Source organism: Belonocnema kinseyi, chromosome 3 (assembly GCF_010883055.1).
Source record: "Belonocnema kinseyi isolate 2016_QV_RU_SX_M_011 chromosome 3, B_treatae_v1, whole genome shotgun sequence".
NCBI classification, from domain to species: domain Eukaryota; kingdom Metazoa; phylum Arthropoda; class Insecta; order Hymenoptera; family Cynipidae; genus Belonocnema; species Belonocnema kinseyi.
The window spans coordinates 98,410,857-98,432,376 of NC_046659.1; the positions used below are offsets into that span (position 1 = coordinate 98,410,857).

At 28.0% G+C, this 21,520-nt stretch overlaps 1 protein-coding gene across 1 annotated transcript in view; it reads right to left on the minus strand.

Moving 5' to 3' along the window:
- The window catches only part of LOC117169340 (protein THEM6), a 28,598-nt gene extending 11,480 nt beyond the window's left edge, over positions 1 to 17,118 (minus strand). Inside the window, exons 1-2 of the mRNA XM_033355678.1 lie at positions 15,458 to 17,118; positions 430 to 644 (exon numbers count right to left, since the gene is read on the minus strand). Coding sequence (XP_033211569.1) covers positions 430 to 644; positions 15,458 to 15,614 — 372 coding nt within the window. The 5' untranslated portion in view covers positions 15,615 to 17,118. The remainder of the gene's footprint in view (positions 1 to 429; positions 645 to 15,457) is intronic.
- Between the last annotated feature and the right edge of the window lie 4,402 nt (positions 17,119 to 21,520).

Below are 21,520 nucleotides of genomic sequence, written 5' to 3' on the forward strand. Positions count from 1 at the left end.
TGTCGAGTGCAGTGGTTCTTAAGGCGCGTGCATTTATAGAAGGAAAAAGCCAGCCATAGCCGAGATTGGGAGTCGGCCGTTTATTTGTGCATAATTCAACATAAAAAAAATTTTTTAAACTAAAAAATGTAAAAACTATTTTTCGGCGCCATTTCGACAAACGAGCAGCTCCGATTTCGTGCAAAACCGTTTTAGAAAGCTTGAAAACTGTAGAAAACAGTGGCGTTCTCCGTTTTGGATAACATTTTTGTTCAACCTAAACTTGCTTCAGGATCACCGTGACAAGGTGATTGGTTAGATTTTTTCATTAAAAATTGTGATTTCTGTCCAAAAAAATCTCATCTCATTTTCACCGTTTAAAATTGGAAAGTTTAAAAATTAATAAACGAATGAATGGTAGATTATTATATAAAATTTGTTTATAAGCACCTTGGACGTTATTTTATAAAAGCAGAAGACTTTGAGGAACCTTCTGTATCGAATAGTGGCAGCACCTTGTACAAGTCCTGACCCTTGGGAACAGATTTCACGATACAAATTAGTCCTTTCGTAAAAATCTGCGCGTGCAAAGTCCAGTTCTCTTAAATATCTGGCATTATTCATGTGGTATAGGAGAGTATCCACGTCAGTTGCGGTACAGACACCTTAAAAAACATAAATAATTAGTTGCACAATAGTTGACAATTACTTACTATTTTACACAAATTAATCAGAAATATTACAATAATTTGCGCCATGTTAATATAAAAAATGAGGAAGCTCATTTTTCTCTCTGGCTTAAAGCCCTTCATCAGAATAGGTAAACGGTGCTGAATTTTGAGACCGCACCGTTGAATATTTTTGTCTTAATTTTTTGCGTACGTTATCTAGATAGTAATGCCTTAAAGCAAGCAGAGCCGGCTTTTCAAAAAATACGTGTTTGTGGATTCTTGGCAAACAAGAGGAGGCAGATACCCCGCTGCGAGTAGAATTTTCGAAGCGAATGACCCAACCATTGTTATGAGATTAAGGCCAGTTACAGAACCTGACATCATGAAAGCATAAATTAATTTATTTTTAATTAGCAGAAGTAATTTATTTATATAATTATAAGAAAGTAAAAAACGCTCGTTCGAAATCGGTAACATTTGCAGTAGCGTGTAAGTTTCCTCACATTTCAACGGCGATTAAAAATCCTATTTTTTGGAAAAGGAAAAAATGAGTCACCAAATACGGCAATTCTAATTGGAGAGCTGAATAATCTCATTGAAAGAGGTTACTTCATGGCTTCAATAAATTTAATATTGCCAGTGGAAGTGTGATGAATTAATTTGTTAAATAAAAATTGTTTATGACCTTAATTGAAAATTTGATTTTAGATAAAGTTTTTGTTTCTCCAACAGCATTTAAAAAATAGTACTTCCATCTTTTCAGAAATATTGACCAACTTTTTTGAATCTTTTTTTTCACTTTCTTCTGATTACATAAATTAATTAATTCGATTAATTAAAAATTAATTTAAACCATGCTGCAGAAAATTCGAATCGCGGCGGGGTATCTGGCTCCTCTTGCTTGCCAAGGTTCCACGAGCACGCGGAGAAAATGCAGACAGCTATCGCGAAGTGTCACTGCTATGCTACTCTTCTTTTTAATTAATAAATTAAATATAAAATTTGTTTTAAAAAACGGACTCTGTTTTTTCCGAGATATTACTATGCAGATGAAGTGTGCAAAAAATTAGAAAAAAATATTGAACCGTGTGGCCTCAAAATTCAAAACAGTTTACACATTCTGATATAGGGCCTTAAGGTGGGATCCGAGCCGATAACATAGAAAAATGTCCAGAGGTAACGACAACGGGGCGATATCACGGCCTAGGTTGCTGATCAATCTGTCTAGTAAGCACCCCAGGTGAAGAGTTTCGCAAAGTCATTAGGGATCGTACACATACTAAGTGATCCGTTTTTCGTTTGCTTATATCGTTGTATCCCTTTTGGCTTGAAAGCAATTTTACTCTTGTTTTTATTTGAAAAAAAGAAAAACAAGTCACATAGTATGTGTACGGTCCCTTATGTGAAGCTCTCCACTCGGCTCGGGGCTATTATTATACAAATTCTTTCGTTTCAGGCGTAATTTACGCCCTTGAAACTCTTTACTATGCATTTATGGTTTCACACTTTTATGTTTTTGTGTCTTTTATATATTTTCGAATTAGGGTCTCATTCAGAAATTCCAACATTTCTTTCCTCGATCTGCCTCTCAGTGAGCGACAATTTATTTTATCTCGATATACTGATTGATACCACTTTTTGTTTCTAAATTAATCTGGTTTGGTTGAGGATATAAAAATCGCAGTGTATAGATGTCTGGTACCGGGCACTAGGTTCGTATCCAGTAGATTGCTCAGATTGGTTGCACGGCAGAGGGCGGGGTCTACCGAGCAGCATCGAATACGGCATTTCACTTACAGTTTTTTATTTCCTTGAGACTTGCATGAGGCATAACCCCAAAGTGAAGTATATCATTTGGAAGCAGAATATGAGCTTAACTTTGATCACACACTTGAATTTGTAATTGTTTTTTGGAAATGGGTTATTTAGTGTTTCCTGTTCTATCTTTCCTTTTACATTTACTTGATCTTTCTCTTATCGCTAAGACAAGGCATAACCTCAAAGTTTAATTTGAAAAGAGAATAAAAATTTAGCTTTTTTCGCACACTTGAATATGTTATTGTTTATTGAAAATGGGTTATTTGGTGTTTTCTATTTTATCTTTCCTTATAAATTTACTTTATCATTGTATGATTACTAATAATATTTTCATATAGTTCTATTTGTGGGGGTTATTGCCAGTTGTTACTTTAAAAGTGTATAAATTATTGATTAGTATCACGAATTGTATTCATTCTAGAGAATATTTTTAGCAATACAGTAAGCCACGTTAATTATAAACAATAAATTAAAAATTATAATTGTTGTCGACAACGAATAAAATTGACAAAAACGAACCAAGCTCTTTTATTTTGGAATGTAATTTTCATTTTATTCAGGGAGAAGGAATATTAAAGTAGTTTTCAAAAATGAACTTCGAATCAGCGGCGGACTGGCGTGGACCCTCAGGGTGGGCGCCTACTCTCGCCCCCTGTTGGAGTGTCATGTTGTCCACCTTTCTTTTCTTTTGTAATTTTTGTTTCTACGTTAAAAAAGTGCCCCCAAACATGCTTCCCTTCCTGCGCTCAGAGATCCAGACCATCGCTGTTTCGAATAAAGTTTATTAAATAAATGGAATCCTACTATTCAACAAGTTTATCACCATAATTTTAACATGCTCGTCACAAGAGAATAGGAAATGTCTAAAATGCCACCATAAGAATAAGATACCTCCTAAATTTATTCACTTCTATTTCCATAGCGACCGCCACACAGTTTTCTATTCTCCCAAAGAGAACGTATTTTCAATATATTTAATTCTTTCTAATTGTACCGGTAACACACCTCACAGAGATATTTTTTAATCCTCAGAAGTGGCCATATTTTCATTTTATTTAATTCCTTCTAATTGGTTCATAAAATATGTGTAAAAAGTAGCTTTAAGTCCTTCATGCGGAATGTAAGTTCTGAAATTTTAATTCCAACCAATTCAACTCTGCCTCTCCAGAGTTAAAATTATTTAAATTCACACATTTTAATAGATTTCTTTGGTGCATTTTTAAGACGTTTAAATGAATTATTAAAATATAAATAAATATAAATTCGAATATGTTTCGAATTTATAAGTTATAAAAAGATTTAATAATGAAAAATAGGTTAAATAAAGGCTTTCGTTAAATTTTACTAAGTCGAAAGGAATAGGATTTGCACTTTTTCTTTTCCCGTTGGGGTATTTTTAGACGGAGGAAAAATCGCGTATTCATATGAATACAAATACTTAATTTTTCTGAATTCAACGCTTGTTACAGGGTACTAAGTCGAATGCCGTACTCGATGCTGCTGTCCGGCAGACTCCGCCCACTGCCGTGCAACCAATCAGAGCAATCTACCGAATACGAACCTAGCGCCCGGTACCGGACATCTATACACTGCCTTTAAAAATTTGGTAAAAAATTCAAATATTGGATTGGAAATGAACATTTTTCTTTAAAATTAAACTATTGTTATGAAAAATTAACTTTTAGGCCGAAAATTAACTGTTCTGTTAAAAAATAATATTTTTGGTTCGAAAATGTAACGTTGTCGAAGATTATTCATCCTTCAGCATGTAAACTCAATATTTTTTATGGAAATTAATGTATTTTATTATAAATTTGTGTTTCTGGTAGGAAACTAATCTTCTGGCTGCGAAATTAATCTTTTTGGTTCAAAATTAAGCTATTTGGTTAAAAATTCATCAATTTGATTACAAAATCAGCAACTCTTGTTAAAAATTCATTTTTTTAAGATTCGTTATTTTAGTTGGAAATGCATCTCTTGTGTTGACACTTAATATTTTTTATTGAAGATTAATATTTTTTAGTTGAAAATGTATATATTTTGTACAAAAACTCTTATTTTTTGTCGAAAAATAATCTTTGTGGTTGAACATTTACCTATTTGGTTGAGAAATAAACTACTTTTATGTAAATTTAAGTTTCTCATTTAAAAAATTAACTGTTTAGTTAAAAAATAATATTTTCGGTACGAAAATATAACTGTTTTGTAGATAAAAATTAATCTCGTTTTATGCGAATGATGAAACCAAGATTATTGCATGTAAAATTCCTTTTATAACTTCATTTTAAGAAAACTGTGAAGAAACTTTAAAAAGTTTTTAAAAAGTTTTTTTTAAAAAGTTTTTTCTCTTGCAAGAAAAGCTGCAGGATTTAAATTGCGTGAACCACCTTATATATTTGAATCAATATTAGTCGTAACTCTGTAATGTGAGTGGTCAGCTCATTCAAGATCTGTAAGTTCAAGGTTTCTAAGACACGAGGAAACGATACTTTATGGTTTCGGGATTTAAGCATTGGCAAGGAAATTAAAAAAAATCGAAACCGCTTTGAAATAAATGTAGAAAACAGTCTTACTTCAAGGGAAGCATTTTCTTACTCTAAATTATTTATTTTTTATTAAAGCAAACAGAAGCAATAGGTCAATCAAAAAATTGTTAACTTAGATAATGTTTACAATTTTTATTCCAGTATTTACAAGAAAAAAAAAATATATTGATTTGTTTCTATGAAGGAGAGCAACTGACTTCAAAGAAGCTATTCAAGTTTGTGTTCGGAAGACTTAAAAATGCAAATTCTCGAGTTTCAACTTCACTAATGAACTTTTGATTAAACTCTCAGATGATGTAATCTAGATGCTTTATTCAAAATAAATTAGTTATTGTTGTTGAAACCAGTTTTTTACGGGGCAGTCATCAGTGGAAATGTTTGTTATTACAAACTGCATAAAAAGAGCTAACAAGGTGAATCGTCAATAATCGCGAATAATAGATTCACTGATCATTATTGTCATGTTTTTTGCATCACAATTCATCTCTAGATAGAGCAATTATTGATTTATGCAAGGTTCTTCGTAGGTCTGATTTTTTTTGAGCTTATCAGCATATTTTTGTAACTATTCATCATTCCTTTGCATGTGCATTAAACATCTATATTTGTGGTTAAATCCTGATGCATTCATAGGTAAATTTATACATTAACATAAGAAGTCGATTGTAAGTTCAATAATAAGGAAAGTGTATTAGCAAAAACACTTTAAAATTTTTTTATTCTCCTTTGCATAGTCTTGAATTTTTTCATGTTTGAAAAAGTATTTTTTGAAAATAACAAATAAAGGATTCCACTCAATATAAATCAATGTTCGGACAATTACTTTTTTTTGGTAACTAGATACAGTTACCTTACTTATCGAAAAAAGAAACTAGTTAGAGTTACTAGATAATGTGACTTCAAGTTATCTAAACAGTTACTTTTATTACTTTATAATTTGAGAATCAAAATAAATAAGATGATAATTCATAAAAAATTCATTTAAAAAGAAATACGCATTAGTTAAAGTGGGCTTTGTCAGGCACATTTTTAAAATAAACAATTGAATCTTTTACAATAAAATATGACATTCTACCAAATAGAATACTTCTTACCAAAACAGTTAAATTTCATAAACAATACATGAGTTTTCAAGCAAATGGCTAAACTTTTATTTCGAAAATATTATTTCTTTAAACAAAAAAGTTATTTTTCGGCCAAATAGGGGAACTTTTTGCCATTTTTAAATCAAGAAGACGAATTTTCAACAAAAAAGCTAAATTTCCAACAACAAGAAAGTTGATTTTCAACCAAATTTGGACTTTCTACCAAAATAGTTAAACCTTAAACAAAATTCACTGATTTTCAAACAGGCGGTTGAATATTGATCATAAAACTATTAATTTTTAAGCAAATTTGGGCTTTCTACCAGAATAATTTTTCTTTGAACGAAATAGATGAATTTTTAACCAGTTGGTTGAATAAATATATCGAAAATATTAGATGCCCACCAAATTTGGACTTTCTACCAGAATAGTTATATTTTTAACAGAATACATGAATATTTAACGATATGGGTAAATATTTATACCGAGAATATCAATTGTCAACAAAACAAAAAAAGACGATACATTTCAACCAAATAGTTCAAGAGATCATTTTTGAACAAAAGAGTTAAATTTCCGAAAAATAAGGTTAATTTCCAACCAAAGAGACGATTTTAACAACCAAAACCAACACTTTAAAAAAAGTTGGATTTTCTTCAAAAATGTTTCTTATTCTTCTAACAGTAGTTAGATTTTCAACAACAAAGAATTTCCTTTTTAACAAAAAGAGATACATTTTACTATGGAAAGGCCAAATTTTAAACCAGAAAAAAGCGAATTTTGTAAAAAAAAGTATTTTCTGACCAAAAATATAAATTTTCAACAAAGAAGTTACATTTTAATTCTGATAAAATAGTTGAATTTTCTATAGAATACATAAATTTTTTACAAAATACTAGAAATACTAGAATTAACAAAATACTAGAATTCTTAACGCAAAATATCATAGTTCTTATCATTTCAAACTAAAAGGATCTTTATTTAAATGAAGCACAGTTGAATTCAAACAACAAAAAAAAGAGTTTTCAACAAAATAGTTGCGTTTTCAAACCAAGATAAATTAGTCTTTTTCAATCAAGCAATTTAATTTTAAAATGAAAATGGCAAATTTTTAAATAAGACAGAAAAAAAATTTCCACTGAATTTTCGATTTGAAAAAGCAACTCTTTGGTAGAAATTTGTCCCACAAAACAATTGTATTTTAAAACGAAAAATTTGGATTTTCAAGAAAAAGTTACTTTTAAACCAAATAAAATAGTTTCATTTTTTACAAAATACATGAATTATTATCAAAAATAGATTAATTCTCTAACAAAAATATAATAGTTTATATTATTTCAACCAAAAAAGATTTTGATTTAAAATTAAATACAGTTCAATTAGATGAATAATTCTCAACAAAAATATATTAGTTGAGATTTTTTTAAGCAAAAATAATTTTTATTGTAATAAAACACAGTTAAATTCAACCCAAAAAACAATTTTTCAACAAAATAGTTAAATTTTCAGACAAAAAAAAACTTTAAAACAAAAAATTATAAAAATTTCTAACAAAGAATTGAGTTTTGAAACGAAAAAGTCAAATTCCGAATCAAGAATGAAAGAGAATGTCGATCAAATTATTGAAATTTCAAGTCAAAGCAAATAATTTTCTACAAAACAATTGCATTTAAACCAAATAGTTTAACTTCGTACCAAACTAGATGAATTCTCAACGAAAACTATAATACGTGAAAATTTAAGAAATTTAAATAAGATTAAAATAAAATTTAAAATCCTATTTAACGTACAGAATTCCTGAAAATAAATAGAAGAATCCAACGGCCAAATTTGAACAACCACCATAAAATCTTCCTATTGCTTTTTGAAAAAAGATAAAAATTTTTCCTAAAAAAGAAAGAAAAACCTTTTTCGGACAAAAATAAAAATGCGGAAAGAAAAATAAGAAGGCAACCAACGAAATCCTCTTCCTTCTCTTTTTATTTTTTTCTTCTTTTTTATTTTTATGACTATCAAATCACAATAAAAAGACGTATATAAAAAATAATCACAAACGTTTCGGCTCTTACACAGCACCTTTATCAAGGTAAAAAAAATTAAAAATAAAATTTTTGAATAGCCGCGAACAACAACAAACCACGATACTCTCTCTCTCTCACTCTCTCTCTCTGACGCCTGAGAGAGAGAGAGCACCATGATTTCGTTGCTTTTCCTGGCTGCTCGAATTTAAAAAAAAAATGTTGTCTTGATGAGGGTGCTATATGAGTGCCGAAACGTAGGTGATTATGTTTTACAAATGTTTTTTATTGCAATAATAAAAATAAAGTAGTCGAAAGAAATGAAAAAAAGAAAAAAGGGGATTATGTTGGTTGCCTTCTCATTATTCTTTCCTCTTTTTATTTTTGTGCAAAAAAAAAATTTTTTTCTTTCCTTTTTTAGAAATTTGTTTATCTTTTTTAAAATTGCGATAGGGCCGTTTCATGGTGGTTGTCCGAATTTGGTCGTTGAAATCTTGATTTCATTTTCAGGAATTCTGCACAATAATAGGTGATATTATTTCAACTTAAAGATAACTTTTTCTGACCCTAATCCTCTCGTAACAGGAAACAAAATACCAATAAAAGTAACTTGAAAGGAACTAAAGTTAAACTTATAAGTTACTGCAAAAATCGTAACTAAGTTACGTTGCAAGTTATTTTTTTTTAATAGTAACAACATTACCCTGAACGTTACAAATAACATAACTTTTTAGTAACTTCATTACTTTTAACAAGTTATTACCCAACTCTGATATGGATTTTCTGTATAATATAGAAAAGGATGTATAATTGTGTAGAGGTGGCTAGACAAAGTTATATAGATTGTTTGTAATTTCAGTTCAGTGACATAATATTAAATGTTTATATACCTGCTTCTGTGTATATATCGCAATAACAGGCGTATACCTTTTTACTCCTTATCTTTATAGTTTCCAAGTAAAACTAGTTTAATCAATATTTTTCTGGTAATAATAGTATGTCTTATGGGAATACATGAATATTTCAGTAAAAGTTGATAAATAATACTTAACAAATAAAGTTTCAAAATATTATTCAATTTATAATATTAAGGTATAAACAGGGTTGCTAAAAAATCCCTATTTCGAAATTCTCTGACTTTTCCTGACTTTTTCAGGAAAAAATTTGAACTTATTTCTTCTGTAAAATGAATCCTCAGCGAAAAATGTAGTATTGTTGATATTTTCAACAAAAAATATTCTAATTTTAATAAAATACAGTTAAATTAAACTGTAAAATACAAATTTTTTATAAATTACGTGAATCTTCAACCAACACAGCCTAAGTTTGATACCAAAAAGCGAAATTACCAACAAAAAAATATAAAATTTCAAACAAGATATTAATTTTTTAACCGAAAACCAAGAATTTTAAAGTAAATACCTAAATTTGTATATGAGCAGTTGAATTTTCAAATGAAAAGGAATAATTTTAAACCAAAAATTGGATAGAAGATTAATTTTACTTTAATTGATTTCTTAGAATTTTTCTGTTCGAACTACAATTTTTTCCGTGCACCCAAAAAGACGAAGTTTTAATAAATTAGTTGAATTTTCAACTAAAATAGATTGATGATGAACCAAATAGTTTAATTTTCAGTTTATGAAATTAATTTTTTTAATACAAAACTAATTAAAAAAAAGTTTAATATCCTACTAAAATAATAAATGTTTAATCAAAAATGGAAGACTTAAATTTTTAACTACAAACATTTTTCTTTAAAAAAAATAAATGCAGCCTACAACCAAATAGCTGAATTTTCAACCAAAAATTTAACAATTATTATATATATTAAACAAAAAAATATTTCAATTTTAGATCACAAACAGGTGAATAAATTAAACCAAAAAAGCAAATCCCAAGGCCCAAAGCAGAAGTTCACAATAAAAATCTTACATTTCTATCCAAAAACGTTTAATCAATAAATAGGAAAAAAGTCTGATTTAAAAAGGCTAATATTAATTTCTTTGAAGTTGCATTTTTAAAATCAAGAATACGAGTTTGAAAAAAATGAATTCATTTTTAACTGAAGCTGATAACGAAAAAAATAAATGTTTAAATTGTTAACCCAACAGATGAAATTTTGAAACAAACAAATGAATTTTTAATTACCAAGAAAATATTTAAATTTTGCAGTCAGAAAAATCGATTTGCATCCAAAAAATTTACAAACCAAGCAATTAATTTTTAACCAAATGTAGAATAGTTAAATTCTCAGTAAAAAATTGTTACCAAATAAAATCATCTTTTTGCTAAACAGGTGAATTTTCAACTAAAAATACTAGATTTCTATCTGAAAAGATCAATTTTCCACCAAAAATGGAGAGGTTCAGTTTTCAGTTAAAAATTAATGTTCAACTGAAATACTAAATTTTCATCAAAAAAGATTCATTTTATGACAAAATAGATAAATTATTAGCAAAACACCTGGATTTTAAACCTAATATTAAATTCCAAACCAAAACAATGAATTTTCAACTAAAAGTTGAATTACTCGCGAAAAAGATTAATGTTCTGCCATAAAAAACGAATATAAAAAAAGTAGGAATTTGCAAATGAATCTGAATTTAAATTTTCAACGGAAGAATATAAATATTCCACCAAACATGGAATAGTTAAATTAAAAAATAAGATGAATTCTCAACGAAAAACGTAATACTTTATATTCCCAGGAAAATATTTTTTACTTTTGAACCAAAAATAGTTCAATTTATTGAAAAGGACGAATATTTAACAAAATAGGTCAATCTTCAACCAGAAAGGATTAATTTTGCATCTAATAGTTGCGATTTTAACAAAAAAATGCCTACCAAACTAGATTTAATTTTCAACAAAACATTTGCATTTTTAACCAAAAAGAATGACTTATCAGAAAAATGTTGAATTTAAAACGGAATAATAAAATCTACTTCAGTTTATCCACAATTCCGTAAATGTGTCTGGTTTTTTATGAAACTTCTTAAACACTTAGAAAGTATCTGAATTTCTGGAATTCCCTGGCTGGTAGCGACCCTGATAAATTATAAAAAATGATGTAATCAGTACATTTTGCAAAAGTTATATTTAACATTCTTTCCTTTCGTACTTAAGACTGTTAAAGTTTGTATTGTATTAGTATTTTAATATTTAAATCAATTTACGTGTAATTAAATGATAAAGAACAAAAAGCATTTGTGAAAAATTTCCAATAATTATTCTGTAATGCCCTGGGTTTCATGGAAAAGTTATTTTCTGAATAACTTGCAATTAGAAACAAGTATCTAATTAACATGGAATTCTCATTATATTCTCTGCCATGAGATTAATCTTGTAATTTTTTTCTGCACAATTTGAAATTAATCAAAACCAAATTAGATGAAGAAGTGAAAATTCTTGTTAATCAATGAAATCAATAAATCAATCCAATTTGATAAATTTTGAATTTAAAATTTATTTTTGAATCACTGATATTAATTAAGGAATGTATGCAGAACCACTATTTAATATAAAAATTGTTTTTTAGATGCTAAAGTGTTTGTTATTGAACATACATTTTTTATTTGGATTAAAACTACAATTATGTTTAGCATGGTAATTATGTTAATTGGACTGACCTAGGTGCAGCGTATAGTAGAATATAGAGTGGATAATAAAAAATCGAACTTGTTATTAAACTAGATATTAGTTAACAAACTAGAAATTATTGGTAAACAATTGTAATAACTATATAAAATATAAATACAAATTTGAAGAACTAATGTTCGAAATGAATTCTGGAAGCATTATTATTAACTACTCAAAAATTTCAGTTATATTATGGAATTTTCAAAATAAATAGATTTATAATTTGAGAATTACAAAAGCGAATTCAAGGATTTTATCATTTGAAAAATAAATAGGTTACAATTTTGGGATTTTTGGATTAAATTGCTTTGTTTAGTCGAAGAATCTAATAAATAACATGTAATAATTTGTGACGTGAGAGACTGTCTAATGCCCTTAAAAATACTGGATTACAGTAATTCAATTCAAATTGGTATTCAATTGCAAATCACAAGCATTGGATATGTGAAATAAATTGTTGCCTTATAATGGTAGAATGTTTCTGTAAAATGTTGTTTTAAATCTATTGTTATTTCTAAACTGTAATAAATTATTCACCGGCATCAAATTGAGTAAAATACCTGAAATAAATTTATTCATCCATTAGAACATCAAAAAATAAAAAATTCCTCAATTATTTCTCAGTATCTAAACCCAATGATAACTGTAAATTAATTCTGTATAATCCAGTGACTCATTAGGTTTCTGAGATTTCCAGGACTATTATTTTTGTATGGTCAACACTCAGTAAAGTAAAACATTTGCATTTTAAGGATTCAAAGCTTTTTTAATAATTAAAATATTAGTGAAAGCGATTGAATAGAGTACAATATACAAGAGAAAACAATGGAAAATTAAATTTCTTATATGTAGCAAAAGTAGGAAGTTTATTTACATTATGAGTTTTCTCAAAAAATGTATAAAGTAAAATACATTTTTAAAATAATGTAAAAGGTATTTTGCATTATACAAACAAAAGATCTAAAAACGTAAATTAAAAATTAATTTGAAGATATAAAAATGGCGACTAGGCATGGGGCATACATTGAATTTTACAGGATAAACAAAATCTTTTTCTACTATAGGTTTTTCAATATACAATTTTAATAAAATTATAGATGAATTTTCCTACTAAGAACTCTTATAATTTTGAAATTAATTTTTTTTAAACTTACTAATTACTTGATGTTTTAAAAACAGAATTTCGAAAACTTGGTCCTTCAATTGTCATTCTCATGTTTTCATTTAAAATGTCAGAATACAGAATAAAAAATTCTTAAATATACCTTAATCCATTAAAACTTAAGGGTCAAATTTTTAATTTACTAATTATTTTTTAATGAAACAATATACTTTTCTACCGCTAAAGATGACAGTTGCATTTTTGACTGAAAGAGATTACATTTAAAGAAAATAGTTAAACTCTTAACCAGAAAGAATAATTTTCTATCAAAAAAGACGACTTTTCCACAAAATACATGAATTTTCAGCAAATAGTTTAATTTTTAATTAAAAGAATCATCGATTTTTAACTAAAAATGAAAACATTATTTTCTCAAATAACAGAAAAAATAATTAAAATAATAATTTTCAACAAAATAGTCCGATTTTTAAACAAAGAGATGAAATTTTAACTAAAATAATGAATTTTCGATCATAAAAGATAATGTTTCAACAAATAAAGATTTTTTAGTCAGGAAAGGAGAATGATTCCATTAAAATTATTGAACGTTCAAGTTGAAAGGCGAATTCTCTGTAAATATCTTAAATTTTCAACCTAAAAATATAAATCTTCAACAAAATGTTTATTTTCAAACAAGCTTTATTTCTAAATCAAAAAGAAGGGAATTCTAAACCCAGAGGATTATTTTTCTACTGAAAAATACGTTTTTATTACTCAAATATATCAAATTTCAATTAAAATTAGAAAATATATTCTCAGATAAAAAAATTTATTTCAATCAAAAAAAAAAAAAAAAAAGAAAAGATGTTTTAAAAAAGTTCAATTTTCAAAGAAACAAATGAGCTTTCGATCCAAAAAAATTGTTTAAGAACGTAGTTTAACTTTTATCCAAGTAGATGAAATTGCGATTAAAAAATACAAACTGTCATTAGAATAGATCAACTTTCAACCAGCAAGACGAATTTTCAACTACAATGCTGAATCTTTAACTACAATAGTTCATTTTTCTGTCGAAATATTTAATTTTCAACTAAAAAAAAACGAATTTTTAACCAAAGGGATGAAGTTTCAACTAAGATGACGAATCTTTATCAAAAACAATTTTTCCAATAAAGTATCTCAACCTTCGAACAAAGCAGTTCAATTTTAAGCCAAAAATATTAATCCTGAATGAAAGAAGATTAATTTCTAATGAAACCGTTGCGTTTTAATTTGAAAAATATGAAATTTCTACTAAAACAAATGAGGTTTCAATAAATAAATAAGAATTATAAAAAAAAATTTATCAAAACATATTTCAATTGCATTTTAAGATGAAGAAACGAATTTTAAACAAAAAGTTCATTTTCTAACAAAATAGTTGAATTTTTAATTCAAACAAGGGAATTTTCAACAAATAAGTTGAATTAGTAAACCAAAAATATGTTTCAACGAAAAAGTTTATTTTCTACCAGATAGTTTAAATTCTAACCATAAAGATAAATTTTTCAACAAATCAGTTGATTAAATTTTTGACCAAGAAACATTTTATTTCAAATTTAAGCACGAAAAAAAAATTAAAAAAAGGATTAATTTAATGTTATACTAAAATAGTTAATTTGTCGGCGAAAAAATGAATTTTCAACAAAGCAGCTGAATTTTCAACCCGAAAATATGATTTTTTAAAGCAAAAAGTTAATTTATTACCAAATACAGTGAAACTCTTCTATAGTGTCGATTTTGGAGCTCACGGTGGGTGGAAAATAACTCATTAAAGCCTGCTCCGCTTTTTTTTTGTTTACGCCTAAGTGCTCGCCTGAGAGACAACCGCAGACCCCGCGCACCTCCTTTTACACCTATCTGCGGCGCGGCGTCAATTCTCGAAAGGGCTATAGAAGGGAGAGTTACTGAAGAGTTTCAGTGTAATTAAATTTACAACGATAAAAGATAAATTTTTCATGGAAATAGTTGAATTCTGAACCAAAGAAGATCAATTTTCACTAAAACAGGTGCATTTCCATTAAAAAGGTGACATACGTACTAAAACAGATTTTTTTAAAATAATTTAAAAAAAGTCAATTTTGTACCAAAATGGTTGAATTGTCGAGACAAAAATGATAAATTTTCAACCCGAAAATATTATTTTAAAAAAAAGTCGATTTTTTACCAAATACTCAAATTTTAAGTTTTAGTTATGGAATAACTCCTTAACTTTTCCCTGATTATGATTTTAAAAATAAATATCCTTGAAAGTTATTTAAAAAGCCTCTTACAGAAACTCCCTGCTTGTCCCTGACCAATAAAGTTGCCTGACTTTTCTCTGATTTCTCAGTTTTCCTTGACTTGCGTCCACCCTGATATACCACAAAATAATTAAAATTCTCAATAAATGAAATCTTGAATTTCCTTTGAAAATAAAAGTTTTCCCGAAAGGCAACTGCTCAACTGAATTTCATGATTCAAACCCTTTGCTTACACCTATAGCACTTGATCAGAATAATTGAAAGTAATTGCAACTCATGGAAAATCCAACCTTGGATTGCAAAAGTTGACTTACCATAAATAGAAGTCTCGTCGAGAATGTGTACTCGTTTTCTGCAAAATCGAGCAAAGAACACTGTGATTAACATTCTGAGGAAGTAGTGCAATTCGACGAGGATGTACAGAAGCACCACTGCTCCAAGGACACCCACCAAGACCCAGCAAGCCAACATCTCTTCTGATTTACCTTTTCTCGGATTCTCCTTACCCTCCTTTCAAAAATGCCCTCTATTTTTTTCCAATGCACCTCTTTTCCTCGAGGTCACACTGAAAATCTCCACAGCGCTGCTTTGCAACCTGTTATCGATTCGCCAAGCCTCGTTGCGTTCCCAAGTCCCCTACTACTCATCAATAAACTACCACCTCGTTGCACCTTCATCTTTAAGCACCACATTATCACAGATATTTCATCCCCAACTCAATCAATCTTCCCTTCGGAATTTTTCCAAATTGTGATCATTGCGAAGATCAAAAATATTTGGAAATTGAGTCGTAAATATTGATGTTGATCTTGATGCTGTAGATGATACTGTTGACGATGCTGTAGTGGATGCTGCAGATTCTAGAAGTTTAGATCTTGAAGAATTTGAAATAATATCAAATTTTTAAATATTTTTCTATTCTAGACATCATCTGCAATGCATATGCAAACGGCACTGCAATGCGCCCCCTTCACTGGAAATTACTCGACCTTGAAAAGTGAGGTAGGACTCTTTATGGTACAAAGAATTTGATGAAAGGGTAATTAAAGACCAGGTATTTTCCCAAGTTAAGGGATTTTTATCAAATTTTTTTTTAGTTCTAGTTATTTTATAGGTGAATGTACCTTTTCACTGGAAAACACAACTCTGGAGACAAATTGATCAATACTTGGAAAGGATCAACCCCTGATCTTCTCAGTTTTCTCTGGGTAATTTTTCTTGCTTCTCTTCCTTTGTGAATAGCTCATGCATTTATAAATTGTCCATTAAATCACTTTTAACATCTCCATTCGGCAAAGTCAGTATGACTGGAATTTAAAATTTTTATTGGTCACTTTCCCCGTGAAAGCCGAACGAAATTGTGTCTGCAGTAACATGTCGTCCATACGTGACACTGCATGTAGGTAAGGTTAAATTGGTAAATATTTAAAGAACGTCTTGAGAACACCTCGTGAATCAACGTTCCATCCACATAAAGAAAAGAGCAGAACAACTTTTCCTCAAAAAAGAGCTTTTTTCACTTTTCGAAACCTTTCAGAAATCTATGAACTTTTATGGAAAAAATAGTTGACTACTTCTCAAAATATTATTATTAATAACTAGATGACCTTTCAGATGACAGAAACCAGCTAATCAAGTTATCAGTGAATGAAGAAACAAACGAAAGTGCATATGAAGTAATTTTTCACTGGAAATTCCGGTTTGGCGCAGGTTTTGAAAACGAGTGTAGTCTAGATTTTTCTTGTAGGCGGAATTTTCTTGGTGTATTTGGCTGGGATAAGTTGTGTTGTTATTGAATCGATTTACTTCTCCTTTCCCTGGGAAAAGTGCTTCTGGAATTCTGGTTTGTGGAATTCTTCCTGGACTAGTGATTGACAAGATGAATAAATCGAGTAATTCGCGAGCTGATGGGGGCGAGTCCGGCGCACCTGACGACTACGAAACACCTTATCTGGTATACGACATTTCGCGGACTGATCGACGTCCACCGGCGTCCAGACACCCGAAGCTTTGTTCCACCAGAAGGGCGCTCGCATCTGCGCGGAGGACATCCGGATAACCCGACTTCCGGGTGGGGTACCTCAGTTCGAGGGCACCCTTAATGTCCGAGAGAAAAGCTTCTTCTCCCCTTAAAAGATATGTAAACAGGGACTTTCTCGAAAACTTATAAATTAAACTCATAATCAGACGAAGAAGATGATAGTCGTGTCATAGCTTTAATTTGTTAATTAGTCATTTTCGATTGATTAATTAATTGTTGATTATTAAGTAGATCTTTGGTTATTTTTAATATTTTAATAGTAGTTTAGCAAGTTCGGAATTCCACTCCTAATCAGAAATAAATAGGAATAATAATCTTCGAATTAATTTAATTAGTCCACATTGAAACTCCTACGTTTCAGCTCGCTTATCGCTAATTTTTAAATAAATTGATTTTGGACTCTAGATTAAAATAATTGCATTTTAAATATCGTGATGCAAAATTTCAAAATTAGCTATTTTTATTGACTTATAGTTTGCAGGTTTTTTTATGTGAAAAAAATGTCCAATCACTTTGCGTGTTACTTGAAATTATATGATATGATATTAATTAATAATAGAATATTTATCATTTTCAAAATTTTTATAATTTCAATTTAAAATTATAGTTTTAAATGCACAATTCCATGACAGTTTAAATTTTGAGGCCTTAAAAATAAAAAAATTTTATTTTAAAATATTAAATTTATAAGTGTTGTCATTTCAAATAAAAAGTATTATTATATAATATGTTCTGCAATTGAATTTCTTCTAAGCGTCGCTTTTTACCAAATTTTGAAAAATGATTGCATTTTAATAAATGACGGCTTTTTTCTAGGAAAACATTCTCTAAAATCTAATGTTTCCAATTTTTAAAGTATTTTTGCCTATGGCTGAAATAGTCCGAACAATTTTTTTTTTAGGAAAACATTTTTTTAACAAAGAATTATTGTAATTGAAAATTGAATCCTTCTTCATTTAAAAATGTTTCAAAACATCAAAAATTTCCAACTCGAATGGAAATTTTCCTATTTTCATTCAATAATAGTGAAAAATAAAAATTATTTTATTAGAAAACTTCAAGAAGAATTGAACTGCAGTAAGTTAATAATATCTTTAATTTTAAACTGTTACATTTATATTTCAAAGCTTTTCATGCTGAATGCTAAATATGCAATTTTGTCCGTTTATACGTTTTCATTTTGCAATTAAAATTAAAATGGTTAAATTAAAAAAAGAATTAAATTTTTGAAAATTTTTAATTTTTAAAGGATTTAAATTCACTAAAGATAAATGAAATGAAATCAAAGTTTTTTAAAAAATAAGATTTATGAAATCAAAACAGAAAAAGATATTATGACGATAAAAAACTAAGAGATCACTAAGTATTTGTGATGGATATGAACTATACAAATTGCCAAAAGTCACGTGCGATTATGATAAAACTAAAAAATGTCATTAGTCTTTTAAAAAAATATGCATAGCAGATAAGGATATTTAATAATATTAAAAAATGACTATCTCGACGATTTATTTGATTTTTGATCACATAAAATATTTATAAAAATTTGTATCCAAAAATAGTGACTGTGATTTGAAATCAACGTTGAAAAATTTATTTCGCCCTACATTGAAATAGTTATAAGTATAAAATTAGAAACTTTACCCCTCATTACAAATAAAAATTAATTGTTCAACCATTTTTTAAATAATATTTCTTAAAAATTATGAAATGAAAATGATCAATCAACTGTTCTTAAATTGTTTATTTATTATTTATCGAAAATGTTATTAATGAAATTAGTTTTACAGCACTGTATCATTTTATGTGAAGGATGTCGAAAATTGCTAAACTCACAATCACATAGAAAACATTATTTGCTGATTATTGATAATAAAAAATGCGTAAACAATGTAATTACTTAGTCATGCAATTAAGGCAGAAAAGAAAAAATAACTTATTAATTGCTTAAATGATTGACTGATAAATTAATTATTAATTGAAGAATTATGCTTTCTTTATATCGGCCTTATTATTTTGTTATAGGGTGCTTTAAAAATAAAAACAAATTTCCAAATACACTCATGTTGAAAAATCGTTTTTCACGAAAATAAAAAAGTAGTTCTGGTTTTATCCATTCGAAGGCTTTTTCAAGAAATTTAAAGTTTAATTTTCTGGCTAAAAAATCTGAGATTCAAACAAAAATGTCGAGCAAGAAATTGTTCAACTTAAAGATCTTCAAATTTACTTTGTACTTATTTTTAAGAAGAGAATATTTTTCAAGCTAGAAAAACATTATTAAAAATACCATTTTTATGCAAAAACATACGAAGTACGCAAAAAATATCAAGAAGAAAACTTTTCGTCTGAAACTCTAGACCTATTGATTACGACTGATCCCTAACGATTGTTTAAATTTTCCTCCTATTTATTTTTTTTAGCACAGTAAATAAGTGAAAATACTATAATTTTTAAATTATTCAACTACTGTATATAAATATAAACAAGATAATTTAATTAAGTAGAATAAAAAATAAAAAATAAGATTTTTAATAATTTAAAAAAGTTTCGTTTGAGTTTAATTTTCATTTCCACATCATATAAGCATCATACCGGATATTCCACATAAAAAATATGTTACCAAGAAGCTATATTTAATGATACATGTATCAAGACATATTATAAAATTATTACAATAGAGCTTCAGTAAACTTTTTCTTTTATTTAAACGACATTTGATTACCTCAAGGCTTCAATTTTTGTAAGGCTGATAAAAATATAAAAAATAAAATGTAAAGAAGTAAAAAATTTAGGAAAAAATTGAGTTTTTCTGACGTTTTTTTATTGCCAACTTGATTTGGACAGGAATGTACGTGCTACGATTGTAGATCCATTGGATAATGGATAATCCATGGATCCATGGATAATAATTTATTGAAAACATTATACTAGTGGAATTTATATTTTACAATCCAAATATCATTATATTATATTTGTATCTTTAAAGATAATACTGAAATAACAAGAAATTTGATCAAAAGCTTGAGAAATTAATTAGATAAAAGCCTAACTACCTATGTTTGTTAAATGAACCAACTCACTAAATCTCATTAACTAGAGTAGTCAGAAACAAGAATAGACTATTCGAATTTATTTGTTTCCCGATGGTACTTTAATTTATTATTGATAAATGGGAGAAGTTTATTTTTTATAAAATAAAAAGTATTGCTAAAGAGAACACAAAATCATTACTTTAAAAGAAAGTTTGAAAAATTTACAATCATTCTATTTCGAAACTCAAACATTTAATCAAATTACCAATGGGAACCACTTGTAGATTTCTAAAAATTTGATGCAAATTAAAATAGATTATTTATAACAAATGTAAAAAGTATTCAAGAAATATTGATTAAATGTATGATGAGATTACATAATTGTCCTCGTTTAGAGAAATTACATACGTTATGAAATCTGTATACGTGCAGCAGATGCTTTTAGTATCGGATTAATTAAATTATGACATACTACCTTAGTCATGAATAGAACACAATTATTACAGATTTGTAATTAACAAAGAAAAATAAACTATGATTGAGATTTAATTCCTAAATCGTTATAATAGTTTAAACACTTTCTAATTACAGCATGTATTTAATTAATTCGAGAATTTAGCAAGGTAGTTGGCAATCCTTGTTTTAGTCAAGAAACTTATTTTGTAAGAAACGCGGTTCTTACAAGAATTTACATCATATTTTTTATAACCAATAATTCCACATCTTAAAATTATTTGAAATAAATCGGACTTTAATTATTCTGGATTAAAAGATGAATAAAAAGAAAAACAATGAAATTTTGTACCCAATGATTTGTACGTTATTAAAAATGTCATAAATTCTTACTCACTATCTGCTAAGCCTATCCTACACTGTTAAAAAAAGACTTCTAAAGCACTTCTGCAATTCCAGCGCAAGGTAGAATTGCAAACATGGTATTGGAATGACAAAATTGCAATACATGTATTGTAAGTGTTGTAAATGGTGAAGTCACAATCCAGCATTCCAATCCATGTATCAGAGCGTTCGTTAGACGATGATCGCGCACAAGGAATTCACGAAATTCATCGAATTCAAATAATTCACAAAATTCAATAAATTCATGAAATTCATGGAATTAAAGAAATTCATGGCATTCACGGAATTTACTGAATTCGCGAAATTCATGAAAATAAAGGAATTCATGAAAAGTATGGAATTCGCGGAATTCCTAGAATTGAAGAAATTCACGAGATTTAAGGAATTCACAGATTTAACGGATTCAACAGAATTCGTGAAGAAATTAACGAAATTTATAAAATTCG